Source organism: Schistocerca piceifrons, chromosome 3, assembly GCF_021461385.2.
Source record: "Schistocerca piceifrons isolate TAMUIC-IGC-003096 chromosome 3, iqSchPice1.1, whole genome shotgun sequence".
Taxonomy (NCBI): Eukaryota; Metazoa; Arthropoda; class Insecta; order Orthoptera; family Acrididae; genus Schistocerca; species Schistocerca piceifrons.
The window spans coordinates 705,996,566-706,019,813 of record NC_060140.1 but is presented as its reverse complement, the minus strand read 5'-3'; the positions used below and the strand labels follow the sequence as shown (position 1 = coordinate 706,019,813).

Genomic DNA, 23,248 nt, shown 5'->3' with positions numbered 1-23,248 from the left:
ATAAAAGTTTGTAATATTGATCAGCCAGAAAATGTTAAAAAATAAATTTTTATCACGGAACCTCTTAAAAAATGGAGGTGTCTCAGACTCGGGTAACTATGGTAAACTGCCAAAACATGCACTATTGGTCTGTTGACAATCCCGATTGGTTTTGTCAGGTGGAATGCCAGCATCGATGGAGTTTAAGCATGGGATGTGAATAGTGATCCATCAGCTCACAGGTCTGTTTTTCACAGACAGAACACTGAACACACACAAGTATCGCAGCCTCCTAACAGACCATCTTCCACAGATGCTAGAAGACATTCCTCTGAAGACTAGGAGAAACCTGTGGTATCAACATGATGGCTATCCAGCCCACAATGCATAAAGTACTACAGCATGTCTTCACAAATTGTTTCCAAATCGCTGGATTGGACACAAAGGACCTGTACCTTGGACGACCGGGTCACCACATTTCACACCTGTAGTCTTTTTCAGTGGAGGAAGACAAAAGATGCAGTCTACAAGGATATACCAACTGCACCCAATGATATGCAACAACATATTACTACTGCCTGCTTGGAAACTCCGCTGAAATGCTAGCATTTGTGCAGCAGTCATCAGTACCAGAGTGGAAGCGTGTATTGCCACTGCCGGTGGTCATTTTGAACACAGTCTGTGATAGCCAATTGTCTCATTGCTGGTCAGAATCCCCATAATTAGTGTATGCACTTGTGTTGTTCTTTTGAGTGTGCTACCACAAGTATTGTACAAGTGTCAGTGTGGGAACGTTTCAAAATATGATATCTTGTAAATGACACGCACTAGAATCCCACAGTAAACACTACTGACATTCTAATTTACCCCACTTATAGTTTGATAATATCAATAGGCACTGCTACTTTTAAAAAGTGTATGTTTGCAAAAAAAAAGGCACTTTCTAAGTATTACCACAGTCTGTTTATTGGCTAACAATATAAGCCTCTGACTAACTATCCATTCTGTGAAAACCATATATCAATAGTACTTTCCTTATTTGTGGTGCAAGTTTTAGGTGATTTACCATATATATATATATATATATATATATATATATATATATATATATATATATATATATATGAAATGCATAATTTCTATTAACTTCACTCTGGTGCTAAACGAAATAAATTTATAATATATTGCCTCTTTGCTCATGAACACAGCTGAGTCTTCTATTACAAGGTTTGCTATCACAGAGCAGAAGAATTTTAAAGCTGGCTTGAATAAAGTTAATCAGGTCCCAATCTCTTTTGACAGTAGTTGTCTTTCTCCTACTACAGTCTTATACTTAAATTTATGACTTAACTGAAAGCAAGTCAAAAGAACTTCAGCACATCAAAGCATCCTATGTTCCTCAAGTCAGTCTCAAATTTTATTAAGTATCCTACACATGATTAACATTCTTCAATTTCTGAATTACAGTTTTGGGATCATAACATTGATTTCAGTTAGACTGCTAATGTATGTGACCTCATAAATGAGTTTGTATTTATGCATCAGAATCTAGTTATAAGATCTGTGATGTTAATAAACTCCTCTATGATGTACAAAATACATTGACATTTATATGATAGTTGTTTACAGATATCTTACGAGTTGTGATGGTTGGACTCACTATCCAAGGATATTCCAAATAAGACATTTCACAGTAGAACATTGTTCTTGTAGTAAAACTTGAAGACATGGTATATCGCCATTCCCCAAGTGAGCCATCTGCGTGCACAGACACATAGTACACAATGACAATTGCTAGCTACCTTCCAATGTAAATATGGCTTTTAATGCCAGTAGTATCTGAAGAGATGTTCAGCTCACCTTTGGCCCAGCTCTTTTCACATAAGCAGAGAGACTGCATCTCTGAGGGAATTTCAATCTGTCAGGAAAGAAAGGAATTCAGAAGGAATTGGTTGTGACCTATAGTAAGGAACCAACCATGGCATCTGCCTATATCGGAAATGAGAAACCACAGAACACCATTTTCAAGGTTGCTGCCACATGGATTCAAACCATCTCATCTCCTGAGTACAGGGATTGCTCGCTCAGCACCTCAATGCGCAAAGCTAGCCTGGTCAGGGGAGAATTTGGAGAAACATTTGAGAGTGCATAATTTAATATTTAATTACACATGGAATTCTTGGCTTCAGTTATAATAATATTACAAGAGCTTATATAGATTTTGGAGCCACAGTTGGCTCAGATGAATAGAAGCAGCCCGCTGAAAAAAATCTTTTACACATGAATGCTGTCATCACATACCCCTTTCACTCTCCACAAACCCCTCCTCACTGTCCCATATCAGAATTGGTTTTCATAACTGAGTACTGCATGGGTGACCAGATTGGGCAATATTTTGCCATTTGGAATATTAATGATAGAATTTTAAGCAAATTTTTTAAAGGACTGGAACCATCACCATTTGGGCAACATAGGCAAGTCCAAGCATGTTTTTATGCACCAATTTTAATTTAATGTTGTTTGTAATGCTGTTTACCATTCCACTGCCTTGTGAAATACTGAAATATTGCAACCCTACAGTTCTACCAGTCTCAAATAATGATTCAAGTGCTAATATTAACCTGCTATGGATAAGTAATTAGGCTACTATAGTAGTGCATATGTATTTTCAACTTACCATAATACTAGTGGATGATTCAAAACAAATTTACCTTGCTGCTAACTTATCCATAATTAGAAACTGTCACAGCAACACACAGCACAAAAGCAATAAACACCAGTTTCTAGAGTGAAATTTTCACTCTACAGCGGAGTGTGCGCTGATATGAAACTTCCTGGCAGATTAAAACTGTGTGCCGGACCAAGACTCGAAGTCGGGACCTTTGCCTTTTGTGGGCAAGTACTCTACCAACTGAGCTACCCAAGCACGACTCATGCCCCGTCCTCACAGCTTTACTTCTACCAGTACCTCATCTCCTACCTTCCAAACTTTACAGAAGCTCTCCTGCGAACCTTGCAGAACTAGCACTCCTGAAAGAAAGGATATTGCGGAGACATGGCTTAGCCACAGCCTGGGGGATGTTTCTAGAATGAAATTTTCACTCCACAGTGGAGTGTGCGCTCGTATGAAACTTCCTGGCAGATTAAAACTGTGTGCCGGACCGAGACTCGAACTCGGGACCTTTGCCTTTCGCGGGCAAGTGCTCTACCAACTGAGCTACCCAAGCACGACTCACGCCCCGTCCTCACAGCTTTACTTCTGCCAGCACCTCGTCTCCTACCTTCCAAACTTTACAGAAGCTCTCCTGCGAACCTTGCAGAACTAAAACAAACACCAGTACTTACATTAGATTCAACTGGAAGTAACAACTGAACTGATCAACAAAACAACAGCAGAGTTCAAATACGCCCAACAATGTGCAATAGTTGGTCTTCACTACAGTAGGAATTGGCGATAGCTGTTAGTGCTACTGGCATATCGATAGTTTGAATCTATCAATGGCCTTGTTGACTACTGATAGTGTGTGCCCCTTTTTCATTGTATGACTGAAAATCAAAATAGTTCCCAATTGCACTGCACAGCAACAGCACTATGCCAGTAGATGAAAGTGAAGAAATAAGAAGAGAAAACCTATTGAAGAACAAGACAATGAACAGACCAGTGTTTATACGTACATAGAAAAATTTGTGCAATGAACTGCATCAGAAAATAGTAACAAAATAAATAGTACAATAGTGTAATGTTGCACAACAGCTCTGCCAGTGTACCAAGGATGAAAAAGGACATTTTAAGATGCCAAAATTGTAAGTGATGAACTTTCACATGAAAAAGTGTATTTTTGAAATATAATAACTGATGCAAAGGCTGTGGTGTCAGTCATAATAACCACACCAGCAGCAGACATCATTAGACATCAATTTCTGGCCAATCACTGTGCCCCACCCCTTTCCTGTCTTCCCTGCAAGTATCCCAACAGGTACTACAGCAGCGAATAATAAACAGAGAGTGCTATGTTAATTTAGATCACCACAATTTATTTATAAGTAACAATTTTGTGTATGCATAAGTGCCTGAATATGGGCAGAACGTGTTCCAAACTCACTGGAATATGTTCAGTCAAACAAAAAACAAATAAAAGTGATTGCTAGTAGAAAATACAAATAAATAACAACTGACACTGTTCCTCTTATTTTACAATATCTATAGTAATGTAAATCATAATTAGCTGTTTGACATCCATCACTGGGCAATAAATATTGCCTTGTGATCCTCATGTACACACTTAATTTTGTTTTTGCTTTTTTTTGTTTTTTGTTTTGTTTTTCAATAACAATTTGATAAATTTTACAACTACTATATTATATCACCAGATAAATCAGCTTTACAGAAAGAAAATAATGAAGTCATAAAGATAAAAAATTATACTACACACTAAAGCTTTTTACCTTGATGACAGGATAATGAGGTCTGCTGGAAAAAACTGATTGTTGTGCACTTTAACAATATCTCCCACCACTACATTTCGCCACTGTATCCAAAGCCAGTGACCATCTCTTAACACTTCAACATCACGATGATTGATTTCATTGTCTGCATGATGCCTTTTCTGGATGGTGGAAAGAGGAATAATCAGTTAGGACAAGTGTCTTTATGATAACACCATGTTTCTTAATTTAAGAAATGTTATGAAGATAGGTACAAAAAAGTGACAATTGATGTACCGTAGCCTAGCTACTGAGCTTTTGTATGAAGCTGCCTACTGCAATTTTTTTTTTTTTTTTTGGATAGAGGATTTTGTATTACACGTTAATTTCTCTTAACAATGAAGGAAGTAAATGTAACATCTCAAGGAAGAAATGTTGTTTTGATGTAACAGTCATAGAACTAATTACAGACTAAATTTTTACAGAAGTAATATGTGGCCTTGTAGACATGTATTTCAGAACTGCAGTGATAAATAATGCAATATTATGGAGAACACGAACTTTTTCTCTAGTTGAATGATGAATTTACTAACTGTTATACTCAAATTAGTATGGTGTACAAGAGAGATGGAACAAAAAGATTATACCCATAAAAAGAGGTACAGAGGAAAAGAAAAACAGAAGTCAGAAAGATAAAAGTGAACTTCAAAAGAAATAAGAAAATAAAAGAAACATCAGAGAAAAGTGCCAGATAACTGATAACATACAATTGTATAGAGGACATCTGAACAAAGATTGATTGAAGAATAACTTCTGATAAGAAGACAAATAAAGCGTAACATAAGAAGGCAGATAAAGTGTAATTGAATACAAGTTCATTAACATGTTACTGGAAAGCCCTAAATGGAATACAGACAATGGAAAAAATAAAGACAGTCACTTGCCCTACAGATGAAGCACTGGTCAGTACACATGCATATAAAAAAAAGACTGAACTTGTATAAATTTTTAAACAACATAGTTGTATGGAGAAAAACAGTAATTAATTTACTTATAATCAATTATTCAAAATGACTGTCACAATCACATTATTTATTTTGCCGTCAACCGGTTTCAACCCACGTTGGGGACACCTTCAGGTCAATTTACGCAATTTGGTTGCTCGCTGGAGTCGTCACCCTGCCTGCGCACAGTTGGTAACTGAACTTTTAATTAACCGTTCCTTCCTCTTACTCACTCCTGCCAATTCCACTACTCACTCTAATCAATCCCCAGCACCTGGACAATAAAGCTGTGTGTGTGTGTGTGTGTGTGTGTGTGTGTGTGTGTGTGTGTGTGTTGGCTGGAAAGGACATTATTCAAAAACTTAGCAAGAAAATCAACATTGTTTGTGTGCCTGTTTACCAACCCACATTTCAAGCATACAGTGGGTGCTTATCTTACTGTTTCCATTGTTTGAATATTAGTTCAGTATGACTAGTTGTGTGTTAATAAAAGTAACTGTGAAGCCATGAATAATATACATAATTTTATTGGAACTGATAAATATGTTTTGTTGACATTATCTGTAAACCATATTACATCTTTAACGTTATGGACAAGAGAAAACTGACAACACTTTCTAACATGGAAAATGAAAACAAGAAGCTCACTGATAAAATCTAAACTGATTCATAAACAGTAATTGGAATGAATTTCTTTCTTTGTGCACACTAGCATTTGAGAAGTGTGAGTGTTGTGTCTTTTAATTCTGTTCAGTGTAGATCATTGCAGAGTAAGTCAAACGTGTAGCGTTGTGCTGGAGTAGTTGATGAGTAAATGAGGGGGTGACTTGAGTGCTAGGATGTTGTCCATTCAATGCAGATAGCATTAATGGGGTCACCTAGTTTAACATTCTTGTCTGATGTACAGGGTGCTGCAGGAGGAAAGACCAATATTCAAGGATATGACATGAAAAATCATTTGAAGCAAAAAACTTCATATGGAAGTAAGCTATATTCTGAATAGTTTAAGAGATGGAACACATTCCATGGACATTTGTTTTTGGGCTTGTGGTGTGCATGAATGTGTCGCACCCTAATTGCTGGATTGGTTGTAATAGTACAATTAACTGGCCACCGAGATAGCCAGACCTTATACCACTAGATATTTATTTATGGGATTGTATAAAGTCTGAAGAATACAAACAAAAGGGGATATGACAGATTGCTTGGTCAATCATGAATGCTACTGCCCTCACTAGAGAACATGCAGAGACACTCCCACAAGCAATACAACATGTCCTCCCAAGAGTACAGTTGACAATGGGATATTTGATGCCTCATTAGAGAACATGCAGAGACACTCCCACAAGCAATACAACATGTCCTCCCAAGAGTGCAGTTGACAGTGGGATATCTGAACATGTATTGTGAACTGTACAACAGCTGTAATGTGATGTGTATGATAATGCTTAGAGGTGAACATTTTAAAAATATGTATTTTTTAATTGATCCTTTGTAAAATGTAATAATTATTGACTTTATACAAGTGTAAACCAGACAATGTCCTGAATAACACAGCTCCAACAAATAATGACGTCAATGAAATGTGTTCTATCTCCAAAGCAATTCAGAAAAAGGCATATGCCCATAGGCAGTTTTTTTTCTTCAAATGATGTTCCTCTCCTACCCTTAGATACTGAGCATTCCTACTGGGACACTCCATATTGTTCACCAACTATGATGTCAAATAATCTTCCTGCATGAGACAAATTGGACTATACTTCTCACAAATATGAGTTTGTTCCCACACTTATCAAGGTTGAATTTCATCCCATTGTACATACGAGGATGTAATCAACAGCCTCAACAGTATTTTCATGACTGCATGAGGATATCTGCATTTTGATACAACCATATTACCAGAGTTCTGTGAATCATTACTTCAGATTAATATTTTCCTTGCTTCAAGTGTCCAGTGGTAAGATTACTGCACTCACAATAGTTATCAACCTTATGACTTGCTAGTAGCAGAGGTGGGATGCTGGTCTCTGTACTCCACGATGGGGCTGGTTCTGAATGTTATGGTCACTACACTATTGTTGACATCCAGCCTTATACTGATTGCAGATCATTTGCATTGTGCCCAATATGGCAATGTATCCAGTCATGGTAACTGATAAAAATTAACACATACTAGTTGACTGTCATCCTTGTTACCGACATATTGAGCACAGCAGTTGCCATTGAGATTGTGATTTCATTAAACTGTGACACTTAAAGTAGTCATTTGACACAACAGATTTAGTAAGGCCCCACAACATCAAAGCCACATACCATACCAACTATTTCATTCTTTGAGACATCTGCGTCTGCAGTTACCTCTTATGTTAGTTGGATCTGCCCTTTAATGTGTGACAACTATGACTGGAAGATACTTTATTTTATTTATTTATTTATTTCTTTCTTGTTCCGTAGATCCAGTTAGTGAGTCAATCACAAGGATATGGAACGTGTCAAATTGTACAGGTTTCAATTTAAACTTACAATAAATACAAGGGCATTTCAATGGCAAATTGTACATAGTTTAAGTAAGACATACTATAAATACAGTAACAGATACAATGTCAGCTAGATAACATAACTACCATTTGACAGAAAAAGGAGTTTCAAATAAAGGTTAAAGATAAGAGCACAAAGTTAAATCAGATATTAGGCCTACAAGAGTAAATACATGTACAGCTAATCTGTTGTTACAAAAAGTGTGCTAATGCCCAAATGCACAATAAAATCAATTGAACTACTTCTAGACATAATACGTTTAGTGATGGTATACATTTTCTTTCAGGTATTCATCCACAGTATAATAAGATTTCTCTGTCAGGTAATCTTTGAGAACTTGTTTAAATTTTGGCAGTTCTGTATGAACACATTTGATACGTAGTGGTAGAGCATTGAACAGCTTAATGCTGGAGTAGTAAACTCCTTTTTGTACCAGAGTGAGACGTTTTATTTCTAAATGTAGATCGTTTTTGTTTCTGGTGTTATAACCATGGAATTTACTGTTGTCTTGGTAGATGGAATAATTTTTGCACACAAAGGTGAGCAAGGAAAAAATATACTGTGAGGCAGTTGTTAGGATACCTATCTTCCGAAACAAGTGCCTGCAAGAGTGTCTTTGATGGACCCCACACATTATTCTGATTGCTTTTTTTTGGATGGTGGAAACTTTTTTTGCAAGTGGTTGGTTCCCCCAGAATATGATAGCATATGACATCAATGAGTGGAAGTAGCCAAAGTAGGCAACCTTAATAGTGTCAACTTCAGCCACTGAAGAAATTACCCGTAATGCAAATGTTGCCGAGCTAAGTTTTTTACATAGATGAAGAATGTGAACTGACCAATTACATTTACTGTCTATGTAAGCACCCAGGAATTTTGTGTCTTCAACTTTCTGTATTGGTTGATCTCTACATTTTATGTTAATTTCATCGGGATTACTTTGTGATGTATGGAACCTCATATAATGAGTTTTATCTGCATTGAGCGAGAGACCATTTGAGGAGAACCAATTTAAGATGTCATTAAAAACAGTATTTGTAGTTTTTTCAAGATCATGATCAATCAAATCGTCAATTAGAATTGTGGTATCATCGGCAAACAGGGTAAATTTGCTGTTTGTCTCAGAACAAAGATCCAAAAGGAAAACATGGAGGATTGTTGTCAGAGGATTGATATATTGAAAGCATAGGGAACAGAACTAGGAAAGCAGGATAAAAAAGATAATTTGAGAAAAATAGAAGGATTATTTCTACTCTGATGGGAGGTAGCAACATGGGCACAGAATATCATGGATGTTAGTAAGTGTAGTCCTTGCTGAGATTCTAATGACAATCAACAAAAATAAATTATCCTAACACATAAATACTATTAATTTAGTAATTCATAAGTTACATTTTCTTGATAATATAGCCAGCTGCTTTATGCAACTTCTTGTCCATTTCTTTTGTAAATATGTTGCTATAGCATAAGTAATGATATTGATCTGCATTATATTTATGTTCTCTGAAGAAAGATTACTTAATGGCAAACTGTATAAGCTGTATTAGACAGGTGCTCAACAAATGATGTTATTTTTTAATAAGTAATTAAAAGTACTATCTAAAATGTAAATTATACTCAACTTCTTCAGCAATAAAAAATAACCAGAAACATAGAGCTAACAATACAGTGTTTTACTACAAAAGTTCCAACTGGACCCAATTATATGACTTTCCCTTAATCTTACTTGCAAACAGGCTCAACATGTGCTTACATGGGAATCTACAGTTGAAAGTCGAATGCAAACCAAAATGCAACTTGATTTTATCACATTCTCAAAGCAGTGACAGAAGTGTAATTTGTGCTAATTGCCAAAGAAAACCCCAATCCAACAACTGAAGACTGAACCAGAAACTTCTGGATTTGTGATCATACACCTGCACATTGACTCTAGTAAACAACTGCAGTTAAACACCAGTAAACTTCAAAAACCAAATTAAATCACTTCTGGAGCCAACTATAACTCTAAAATCTACTAGTCTGGAACATGAATACAGTATAAAATGTAATGCAAGTATATAGACAGCATAGAAGGTTGTTAATAAATCTTTTTAATAGAGGGTGCTTCATAGAGATCCAGCAGACATTTCAAGACTATATCTTCTACATGAACAGAGGTTGACAGTTGGGGAGAATATGAACTTATACAGAAAAATTAAAAGTTTACCTCAGCATCAACTGTCAACTGCCAGTTCATATGGTTGCCAGCAATGATCTTCCCAGTGCAGCTACATTAATTGCTCTTTCACCACACAATTACATGAGAACATGCTGGAAATTTTATTTTTCGACAAGGCAGAGTACTACTGCAATGGCACGTCCATGTAAGAGCATTTCTAAACAATGCGATGCCTTGATAATGGGTTTGTCGTAATGGGTGTATGGATCTCAAAATCCCCCATTGGCCTCTAAGGTCAGCTGATTATATTATGTGACGTCTTTTGTTGGCGTTTGTGAAAGGCCCGGTCTAGGTGCTCCTCCCCTTTTTTCAATAAGATTAGGTGAACTGTGTTGCTGTATAGGAACTCCACACATGCTCATAGAAGTATGGAATGAGCCAGAACACATTTGGATGTTTCTTGTGCATCTAGTGGCTGGCACATTGAACTCCTGTGTAAGGTAAATAACAACTTTTATTCTAAATGCAACTGTCCAAAGTACCCAAATCGTTTGTGCATGCATGTAAAATATATAACTTTGTACACGTGGGCAATTGTTTTGAAAATAAAAACTTTGTAGTTGTATGTGTTAGTTAAAATTCACCCCCTCTTTCTATCTTCATTCATGTAGAAAACATAGTCTACTGAAATCCGATGAATCTTTTCAAAACACCCTGTGTATTATGATGGTATGCAAACTTTCCAATGAAAGATTCAATCCATAAATCAATCTTAGTCTCTGAAAGATCTGCTTCCTTAAGTCCTTCAAGATAATAACATGCAACCATGATGGGGAGCCTCTGAGAAGTAGAAGGGAAGAAATTGTAATATGCAGCTTTCACACACTCCAAATGTCATACTTAGGTGGCCCAATCTGGAAAGTCTAATGAGCCATCATTAACAATATCAGAGTATCCTTAACATATGAGTGATACTTTCAATCAAAGAATTACAGTATCCTTCAAATCACATTTCTGCTATCATATCTTTTTCAACATAGATGCTAAAGAGAAACAACCTTCTCTATCTGCACTTCATCTCTCAATGGACAAAGTATTCCCCATTCACATGCTGATGATGTCATTTTTTTAATTCTCTTAAACAGCAGTTACAAGTTAGGGACTGGAGGTGTCACTTGCAACTTCATTACATGACCAGTACACTTAATTCTTCTAACTTTTATCTTTACTGTAAAGACAGCTTATTTAAACATATCAGATCTATGTTCCTTTTTCAGATTCACAGTTATCTTCACCACTCCAAAAATTATGCATCCATCTTCATCCACTCCACAATGCTAACTAATCCAGGTGGAGTTATAACTTTCGCCACGCCTTTTAGAATTTGCTGCCCCCACCCTTCCCAGAGCAAATGTCACTTCTGGGTGCAAAATACAAACATGGGAGTCGCTCTGCCCCACCCAGAATTAGACTTATAGATGCGTATTTTGTTACTGTTTTCCTTCCCTTGAGACTTTCTGCTCTTTAAGACATTTGACATGTTTAATAAATACCTTTTGTTTTATTTCTGAATTCTAATTTTAATTTCTTCTTCAACATTATCTGTTGCATAGATATATAAACTGATTTACGTGTTCACATGTTTCAGTTTGGCCTTTCAAGATATCATTCTTGAAAATATCTTGTTTTGTAAATATTTAACTGTCAATCAGGTTCTGTGAGGGCTTCAGTTAAATGCTATTTGAGAGCTAAAATTTCTCTTTCATTGTCTCATAAGAGAATTATGTCAGCAGTGTGATGTTATAAAATAAATTTCATCTCACATCACAGACGGACAAAATAACTGTACTAATGAGATGAATTGACTGAGAACAGCAGACTGAAATACAGCAACATTTCACACAAAAAAGTGAAAGAATGTTGATCTGCACATATGTCTCCGATGTTCATTTCCATACAGGCCCACAGCACAGAGCACAATTGACATTTTGTGTTTGCACTTTGGACCCTTATGGTTCTTCTACAAAATAAGTTTATATGTGTTGCTTGTCTGTTCTTGATATAATCTATAGAATACAATGAATGAATAAATAAATTAATTAATTAGCATAACAACAAAAATTACTGTAACGTGTAACCATTATGGTCAGCTCTCTTTTATGTATGAATGTGTACTAAATCTGATGCCTTCTGTTAAATGAATCTCTTTCATGCGGCCACTATTAATGCTCAGGCCATTATTAGAAATCTGACTTGTCACCTCTGTTTTTCTGTTTACATTTCCTCCTTCAACCCACTAGATCTACCAATCACGGGTTCCACATATGATACATGTTTTGTCCTTAGATCCCTTTTCATTAGTTCCTCAGGAAACTTGTAATTCAGAAATGTAAAATTTAAGTATAATAAAATTGATACAGTCCAAAACACTTTACTATTTACTTCTGGTGGCCAGTTTCAGTTAAAGAATCTTCAGACCAAAACTAGTTATCATAAATAAACGTTTCTTTTTCATGATGCTTAAAACTATTAAAATTTAAGTATTCACTTATGTGTTTTTCTATATTATTACTGTAGATGCTTTGTTAAAGGAAGATAATCAATTATCAGTGATGCACAAAAACCTTCAAAATATGACAGCTCTGATACTTACAACATCTTCAATAATCTCCTTTATAGCTGATACACTAAGGATGAACACTAGAGGCACCAATGTGGTATACCGTCCAGTAGGAGACACATCAGGAATTTGCTGTTGAAAAATATCTTGTTAGTTCATGTAAAATATTTATAAATCATGAGTTACAACTACTCTGCATTGAAAGATTTACTGAATGTTAATTCTACTTTCTGTCAGGAACTGATAAAGCATCAAACATTATTTTTTTACACACAGAAGGAATTTAATCAGCTGAACAGTCTCTTCAGTTTCCATTCTCATTAAAATAAATATGTTTAACTATGTCTTTCAATGATATTATACAGATTATGTTAATTTGCTGACATTTTTCTACTCAGACTATTGCTCATATTCTGCTACGGTACACATCTCAGTATGCAAACACTGAAAGAATATATCAGGTTCATATAATTACTTTCTCTTTGACTTTGATTTTGGTTTTCTTGTTTCTGTTACGGTTTCATCCCACTTTCTGGTTATTCCCATATTCGTGATACCATTTTCCTACATGTAACACATATAGAATTTTCCTTCATGTAAATACTGTCAGTAGAAACATTTTAAAGTGAAAAAGTTAGTCCACACTTTTGAAACTATTAGTTCATTCCTCAGGGAGGAAAGAAGGATAGGTCATGTACAATTAGAAAGGAAGGAAAGGTCACTCAAACACAATATTTTAAGATCTTTAAACTTGCAATGCAGCAACAAACATCCTGCTACATTCGCACGCAGCTGGATATTGGTACGCACATCAGAGCTCCTTAACAAATGGAGAAACAGGTGAAAGAGGTACACAAACCAATGGTAGGCAAGCAAATCATGATAGACAGAGTGCAGACAAACAACAGATGACAACAAGAACATACAACACGGATGACAATGAGGCAATAAGCTAAGCCTTCAGCACAATGACAACGACAAGGCCCGAAGCAGCGGAGACACAAATTCGAGACTTGACAAAAGAGAGTAACTGCGTGAAAAGCAAGGTAGTTATCAAGCAGTCTTAGTACAGCAATGATAGATCCAATGGGTTGGGTTGATTTGGGGGAAGAGGCCAAACAGCAAGGTTATTGGTCTCATTGGATGTGCTCTTTCAAAGGAACGATCCTGGCAATTGCCTGAAGCGATTTAGGGAAATCACGGAAAACCTAAATCGGGATGGTCGGACATGGGATTGAACTGTCGTCCACCCGAATGTGAGTCCAGTGTGTTAACCACTGCACCACATCGCTTGGTGATAGATCCAGTGATATCACGCACAAGCACTGCATTGACGAGCTGTGAATTGGGCGGCTGCCTATATACTTGCTATGTGGAACACTATTGGCCACCATATTTATCTACATCTACATCTACATCTACATTTATACTCCACAAGCCACCCAACGGTGTGTGGCAGAGGGCACCTTACGTGCCACTGTCAGTACCTCCCTTCCCTGTTCCAGTCGCGTACGGTTCACGGGAAGAACGTCTGTATGAAAGCCTCCGTGCACGCTCTAATCTCTCTAATCTTACATTCGTGATCTCCTCGGGAGGTATAAGTAGGGGGAAGCAATATATTCGATACCTCATCCAGAAACGCACCCTCTCGAAACCTGGCGAGCAAGCCACACCGTGATGCAGAGCGCCTCCCTTGCAGAGTCTGCCACTTGAGTTTGCTAAACATCTCCGTAACGCTATCACGGTTACCAAATAACTCTGTAACGAAATGCACCGCTCTTCTTTGGATCTTCTCTATCTCCTCCGTCAACCCGATCTGGTACCGATCCCACACTGATGAGCAATACTCAAGTATAGGTCGAACGAGTGTTTTGTAAGCCACCTCCTTTGTTGATGGACTACATTTTCTAGGGACTCTCCCAATGAATCTCAACCTGGTACCCGCCTTACCAACAATTAATTTTATATGATCATTCCACTTCAAATCGTCCGCACGCATACTCCCAGATATTTTACAGAAGTAACTGCTATCAGTGTTTGTTCCGCTATCATATAATCATACAATGAAGGATCTTTCTTTCTATGTATTCGCAATACATTACATTTGTCTATGTTAAGGGTCAGTTGCCACTCCCTGCACCAAGTGCCTATCCGCTGCAGATCTTCCAGATTTCGCTACAATTTTCTAATGCTGCAACTTCTCTGTACACTACAGCATCATCCGCGAAAAGCTGCATGGAACTTCAGACACTATCTACTAGGTCATTTATACATATTGTGAAAAGCAATGGTCCCATAACACTCCCCTGTGGCACGCCAGAAGTTACTTTAACGTCTGTAGACGTCTCTCCATTGAGAACAACATGCTGTGCTCTGTTTGCTAAAAACTCTTCAACCCAGCCACACAGCTGGTCTGATATTCCGTAGGCTCTTACTTTGTTTATCAGGCGACAGTGCGGAACTGTATCGAACGCCTTCCGGAAGTCAAGAAAAATAGCATCTACCTGGGAGCCTGTATCTAATATTTTCTGGGTCTCATGACAAATAAAGTGAGTTGGCTCTCACGCGATCACTGTTTCCGGAATCCATGTTTATTCCTATAGAGTAGATTCTGGGTTTCCAAAAAATGACATGATACTCGAGCAAAAAACATGTTCTAAAATTCTACAACATATCGAAGTCAGAGATATAGGTCTATAGTTTTGCGCATCTGCTCGACAACCCTTCTTGAAGACTGGGACTACCTGTGCTCTTTTCCAATCATTTGGAACCTTCCGTTCCTCTAGAGACTTGCGGTACACGGCTGTTAGAAGGGGGCCAAGTTCTTTCGCATACTCTGTGTAGAATCGAATTGGTATCCCATCAGGTCCAGTGGACTTTCCTCTGTTGAGTGATTCCAGTTGCTTTTCTATTCCTTGGACACTTATTTCGATGTCAGCCATTTTTTCGTTTGTGCGAGGATTTAGAGAAGGAACTGCAGTGCGGTCTTCCTCTGTGAAACAGCTTTGGAAAAAGGTGTTTAGTATTTCAGCTTTACGCGTGTCATCCTCTGTTTCAATTCCATCATCATCCCGGAGTGTCTGGATATGCTGTTTAGAGCCACTTACTGATTTAACAAGACCAGAACTTCCTAGGATTTTCTGTCAAGTCGGTACATAGAATTTTACTTTCGAATTCACTGAACGCTTCACGCTAACTTTGACATCGTTTAGCTTCTGTTTGTCTGAGAGGTTCTGGCTGCGTTTAAACTTGGAGTGAAGCTCTCTTTGCTTTCGCAGTAGTTTCCTAACTTTGTTGTTGTACCACGATGGGTTTTTCCCGTCCCTCACAGTTTTACTTGGCATGTACCTGTATAAAACGCATTTTACGATTGCCTTGAACTTTTTCCATAAACACTCAACATTGTCAGTGTCGGAACAGAAATTTTCGTTTTGATCTGTTAGGTAGTCTGAACTCTGCCTTCTATTACTCTTGCTGAACAGATAAACCTCCCTCCCTTTTTTTTATATTTCTATTAACTCCCATATTCAGGGATGCTGCAACGGCCTTATGATCACTGATTCCCTGTTCTGCACATACAGAGTCGAAAAGTTCGGGTCTGTTTGTTATCAGTAGGTCCAAGATGTTATCTCCACGAGTCGGTTCTCTGTTTAATTGCTCGAGGTAATTTTTGGATAGTGCACTCAGTATAATGTCACTCGATGCTCTGTCCCTACCACCTGTCCTAAACATCTGAGTGTCCCAGTCTATATCTGGTAAATTGAAATCTCCACCTAAGACTATACCATGCTGAGAAAATTTATGTGAAATGTATTCCAAATTTTCTCTCAGTTGTTCTGCCACTAATGCTGCTGAGTCGGGAGGTCGGTAAAAGGAGCCAATTGTTAACCTAGCTCGTTTGTTGAGTGTAACCTCCACCCATAATAATTCACAGGAACTATCCACTTCTACTTCACTACAGGATAAACCACTACTAACAGCGACAAACACTCCACCACTGGTTGCATGCAATCTATCCTTTCTAAACACCGTCTGTACCTTTGTAAAAATTTCGGCAGAATTTATCTCTGGCTTCAGCCAGCTTTCTGTACCTATAACGATTTCAGCTTCGGTGCTTTCTATCAGCACTTGAAGTTCCGGTACTTTACCAACGCAGCTTCGACAGTTTACAATTACAATACCGATTGCTGCTTGGTCCCCGCATGTCCTGACTTTGCCCCGCACCCGTTGAGGCTGTTGCCCTTTCTGTACTTGCCCAAGGCCATGTAACCTAAAAAACCGCCCAGTCCACACCACACAACCCTGCTACCCGTGTAGCCGCTTGCTGCGTGTAGTGGACTCCTGACCTATCAAGCGGAACCCGAAACCCCACCACCCTATGGCGCAAGTCGAGGAATCTGCAGCCCACACGGTCGCAGAACCGTCTCAGCCTCTGATTCAGACCCTCCACTCAGCTCTGTACCAAAGGTCCGCAGTCAGTCCTGTTGACGATGCTGCAGATGGTGAGCTCTGCTTTCATCCCGCTAGCGAGACTGGCAGTCTTCACCAAATAAGATAGCCGCCGGAAGTCAGAGAGGATTTCCTTCGATTCATAGCGACACACATCATTGGTGCCGACATGAGCGACCACCTGCAGATGGGTGCACCCTGTACCCTTCATGGCATCCGGAAGGACCCTTTCCACATCTGGAATGACTCCCCCCGGTATGCACACGGAGTACACATTGGTTTTCTTCCCCTCTCTTGCTGCCATATCCCTAAGGGGGGGCCATTACACACCTGACGTTGGAGCTCCCAACTACCAGTAAGCCCACCCTCTGCGACCGCCCGGATCTTGCAGACTGAGGGGGCAACCTCTGGAACAGGACAAGCAGACATGTCAGGCCGAAGATCAGTATCAGCCTGAGACAGAGCCTGAAACCGGTTTGTGAAACTGGAGAGGCCTTCCGTTCAGCCCTCCGGAATGTCTTTCGCCCCCTGCCACACCTTGAGACGACCTCCCACTCTACCACAGGTGAGGGATCAGCCTCAATGCGGGCAGTATCCCGGCCAACCATAGTCGTAGTCCGATCGGGGGATGCGTGGGACGAGCTGGCTGTCCCCGACAAACGCCCATCTGGACCCCCACAGTGATGCCCATTGGCAACAGCCTCAAGCTGTGTGACCGAAGCCAACACTGCCTGAAGCTGGGAGCGAAGGGATGCCAACTCAGCCTGCATCCGAACACAACAGTTGCAGTCCCTGTCCATGCTAAAAACTGTTGTGCAAAGTACGTCTGAACTAATCTACAGAGAGCGCAAACAAATCGACACAAAATTTAAACGGTTATTAAAATACAAGATTGCCTAGTAAATGCAGTAATGCTGCTACTTGCGCACTGCTGCCACACTGCTTGGCGACGGAAGGAGACTACGCGATTTTACACTATTCAGGTACTAAAACACGATGCTACAACTCTCAAATACTATAATACGCCTGAAATTTACGAATTAAACAATGCAAGTACCAAAAACACGCAAAGAAATTAAGAATTAAACTATGTAACAAATGAGTGAGCTAGGAGTATACGACTTGCTGCTGCAGCTGCTTATCCAACAGCGGCAGGGAGCACACTGAGGAGTGAGAGAGTGGCACATCCACCATGCTAGCACAGAGCTGCACAGATGTTGTGCCCCCTAACAGACATCTATGTCCACCTCCTCTGGTGGGCATTCGACCTCCACGGCACCGGATGCCAGATATCCTACTCGTAATGATGGATGCCTAGATAATATTATAGTTAATTTACTTAGAGATGAATTTGTTGCTACTTTGGCCTAAGTAGCTTTCGCAGATCGTGATCCATTACTTTTACATTTTATCACAACCAAACAATTTATTCCAATGAATTTAATGTGACATGGGCACGAGGGCAGAAAGAGGTGCACATTATGTTATTTATTGACAAGTTAAAGAACACAAATTAGGACTCTGTATACGAGTATCAAACAGGAAAATCTGAAAAGATGAAAATGATTTTTTTTAATAAACATTAGGACTTATGGTACTCTTGTTCCCCATTAATAAAAGTTAGCTCTTCGAGTAAACATAACAATACAAAACTTAACTTTGTATACGAAAGAATTAGCAGAAATTAAAGAAAGCACGCTCATCCTGTATCGAATATTTAAATGTGAGGATAATTGAGGGGTGAGCATGGGGATTTGGTTTACAATGATTACCATAGAAATAAAATGTGTTACAAAGCTGAGCTGATACAAGTTGAAAAAGTACCATGTGAAAGGTACATATGAGATGCAACAAACACACTAATTTCAGAACAAACAGAACACCTTGAATGACTAGAGATAGGATGTTCATATTCACAGGACATGTACATTAGTATATTCTACAGAAACGATTAGCATGTTAGTCATCTTGGTTCATCATGTGTTGTGTAGCCTAGAAGGCATAGGGTATGCCATGAGCCCTAATAACTTGTTCTATGTATGATGGCATTGATGCATATAAGGCATGAATGGTGTCCTGTGGTATAGGCATCCATGCTGCATTCATCTGATTCAAAAGTTCATCTGTGGTGGTTGGCACTGGGTCACAGCACTGCACCAGTCATTTCACCATATTCCACACATTTTTGATTGGTGGCAAGTCTGGTTAGGTAGCGGGTCAGGGCAAAAGCCTGCCAAGAAGGCATGTGTTCATACTGCAATATGGAGTTGTGCATTGTCTTACTGAAAAACAGTGTCTGGTGTTGTGCAGAAAGTGTATGGCTATGGGCCACAGGATGTCGTTCACGTAGGTCACACTGGTCACAATGCCCTGGATGTGTACCAACTGTGAGTTTTGGTTGTACCCAATAGCAGCCCACATCATAATGTTTTGAGCTAGCACTATATGTCTTGTGCAAATGCAGTCACTGTGATGTCTGTGGCGAACCAAAATGCGACCATCATTTTCAAACAAACAGAACCTGGATGCTATCTGATGACATTCCTGTCCCCAATGACATCATTCCATACACCATTGCTGCCTAGCATGTTTCTGCACATCTGTCAAAGATAAGTGGAGAAGTGGACAATAATAAATGGCAACATGTAATCAGAACATTAATATTAATATTTTGATTGTAACTGTAACATGCTGTCACCGAGAGAGCCTATTCTAAGCTTGTGGTCAACGGCAAATAAAGAATAGGATAAAAGGGACCGACATGTGAGGACGAGGAGAAACACATCTCCGATCTGAGGGAACTATTCTTCCTTTCTAAACTTTCCCAGCCTCTCTTTCTTTCCTCCATGAGGAAGGATTTAGTAATTCCATATGCTAGAAACAGTTTGTTCACTTTCAAATGGGTGTACTGATAGTACTGGAATTTGATCCCCTGGAGGTAAATACTGGCCAGCCATTCTGCCTCTCTGTAATTTTATAGTTTTCTCCAGTGAATTTTCCTTTTGAGATATTTTCATTATGTTTCTCATTTCTTTTTCATCTGTCTGGTATCTTCACAGTCTTCTTCACAATTTGACCCTAAGTTTTCAATAATTACTTGATTTTGTATAAATTAATTTGGCTTTTGTTTCTTTTGCGCACTGTTTTCCTGATGTCCAGCTCTGCCCAGTACTCTTCTTACTTAAAGTCCATGTCTGAAACTACAATACAGTCATATACTTTCCCTGTATTTACTATCTCTTTATTGTAAAATGTTTCCAGTAAGCAACAAAAACCAGCATTCTGTCTTGTACAAAAGCACTATTCTGTTGTTGTACTCACTGGAGTCTCTTATGAAAGACTCTGTACTCTTGGCTGTTTGCATTCCGTATTAAAGATTCCAGTCTTGTGGTGTCAAGCAGCTGTAATGATACATACAAAACCAAATGAGGAAAAATAACTGATGAACCTGACAACTTTTTCCTCCCATTCTATAATGTTATGTTTGAATGTACAATCACCACACCAAACTTACAATTAATTCCATGGTGCTTTTTGACATATACATTATCTAATGGAAGGAGCAGAAGTAACCACTTACCACATAAATAAGATATTGAGTGCATATAAAGGGCAAGGGTACCACAGAGGAAGACGGAGACTGCTGCAGAGAGGACATAGAGGGTGTAGGTTAAAGGGGTACAGTTTATTTACAACAATGGCAGCTCTTGCATCATGTGCATATGTTGGTAATTCACTGAGATTGGTCATAGCCAATCGTATGATAGCATACGGCAGCCAATGAGAATTGCTGAATTTAATGATTTATTTTGGCAGAAGCTATGGACTGATTAGAACTGTTATCGATATGGAGAGAGCCAGAACAGCTTTTACTGATCTAGTTATTATGAATTTTAAGTTTGTGTACTGATTTTCATAATTCTTTGAAGACTGGAAAAACCAAGGTGAGGTGACAGACTGATCTAGGGAAGCCAGAGCCTAGGTTAGGTTGTAATGTGATAATCTGGTTGTGAATGGCGAAACCAATAAATGTGAAAGCAAAAAACATGGTTGTAGTGACAGACTGATCTGACTGGAATGTGATCATTTGCTTTTGAGTTGGCAAATCCAATGGATCTTACAACGAAAATGAGATTACTGTAATAAATTGATGTTCAGTGTAGCCCGACATACACGTTCGTCACTATAATAATCTACTTGCACATCTTATATCTGATTTTGCCAAAAATTCCAATGATGTGGTTACATTCTAACCTTATACAACAGAATACCAGCTAAATTGATTAATGAACCATAGGAAATTACTGATGAGAATGTCATTGGCTACCTACACCTCAATCATGAACTGTCATTCAACTTCCCCAGAATCATCGTGCGAACTGCTACAAACAGAAACACACAATGGGAAAGCCACCAATACATAAGTGCACTTTTACCAAGATTAATGGAATGAAGACATGGGGCCAGGGAATAAAGGAGGTTGAGGCCAGGATTGAGGGATTGAAAGATATGTTTTAAGGGCAATACTAATCTAGGAAATTCAGAAAAGAGCTGGTATTGGGAGTGTTCACCTACTGGATTAATGAACACATCAGCTACACTAATTTTTTTTCCTACAGCAACTGCTCTTGTGCATTTTTGAACTAACTGCATCAGCAACATACATGCTGATCAATCTAATGAGTTGGTCTTCTTTATCCACCCCACAGCAATAACTCTTCTAGACTGCAAATATGAATAGCACAGACTGTGTCTCATCAACACTAGAGCTTCAGTATCTACTCATACTGCATCCTCAATCAATTTACATTCCATCTCAGTCTTGCTTTCTCTAATTTTCTTCATTTACTTCCATCCCTGTCCCCTTTTGCTTTCACTTTCACTTTCTACTTTCATTCTCTTACTTTTCAATGCAGTGCCTTTCCTTCCTCTCTCTTGATCACTTGTTGTTATTTCTTTTCTAACTGTTTCCTTTTTAACAATTCTACCCCTAACATTGCCCTGCCTCCAATCTCACCCTTTAGTGGAAGTGAGTAATATTAATTTTTCTGACTCTTATCCTGCATGATGATCATGTCCCTCATCTTCCTAATACACAATGTCACTTCATTTCATTGTCATAAAATTCTGGTGTGCCTATGAAAGCATAGCATATGCACTCCCAATATTGACACTACTTCTTCAGTATGAAGAACTACTGTCTCTTCTGTTGCACATCAGCCTACACAACACAAATAATTTCATCGTAGAAGCAGCTTTAATATTTATGTTTTCTGTTATTTTTACCAGAAAATGGGATAAATACACAAATCAGGCACAATTCAATATAAATGGTAGAAAATCATTAAGTTATAAACAAAGTATTTTGAGCAACTGACATAGTCCTACTGGTATAATCAGCTACTTATACTAAAAACTCAGCTCACGAGTGAGTGTAAAAATAATAACTTGCATACATTTTTTAACATACCTGCAACAGTGCGATGAACAGAAAAAATATGTTGGAGTAACGCCGAAACTGCTCAAAAAGGAAGCTTGGTACAAAAGAGAGCATGTTGTATTTGGCAGTGGAGATGTGATTACTGCAGTATTTGCTTGGTTGTGGACGGTTCACAAATATAATTCGGTGCTCCACTAGACCTGCTTCCACTTCCTCCGTGATGCCCGAAGTCGTCTCCACATCTTCATCTAGAAAAAGAGAAATATCAAAATACGACTGTCAGTGACATTACCGGTATACATTTTCTGTAACAGGTATTCTTTGTTGTCTACTGATTTATTCATTCTGTAATAATTACAAATGATTAGTAAAAAACAATAAAAACTAAAGGCATACATGACCTGAACACAAAAACATTTACATTGGAATATCTGAGGTTGATTTCCCATGATTTTGTTTGCTGCAAGCATCCTAAACTGAGTAACAGTTTCATCTTACATAGATGATGCATTGTTTGTGTGTAGCATGTGAAGTGAACCAAAATACTCTTAGGAGATTTGTCTATAACTTCAGACAGTTTTTTTTTTAATTTACTTTGTGGTTTTAGTTTTTATACCAAAAATGTGTGTGTTTGA

The 23,248-nt window shown here is 38.4% G+C and overlaps 1 protein-coding gene across 1 annotated transcript in view; it reads right to left on the bottom strand.

The window, feature by feature from the left end:
* The window catches only part of LOC124790110 (probable phospholipid-transporting ATPase IA), a 355,816-nt gene that overhangs the window by 229,353 nt on the left and 103,215 nt on the right, over positions 1–23,248 (bottom strand). The window contains exons 2-4 of the mRNA XM_047257683.1: positions 22,644–22,861; positions 12,758–12,856; positions 4,426–4,586 (exon numbers count right to left, since the gene is read on the bottom strand). Of these exons, the coding sequence (XP_047113639.1) occupies positions 4,426–4,586; positions 12,758–12,856; positions 22,644–22,861 (478 nt within the window). The remainder of the gene's footprint in view (positions 1–4,425; positions 4,587–12,757; positions 12,857–22,643; positions 22,862–23,248) is intronic.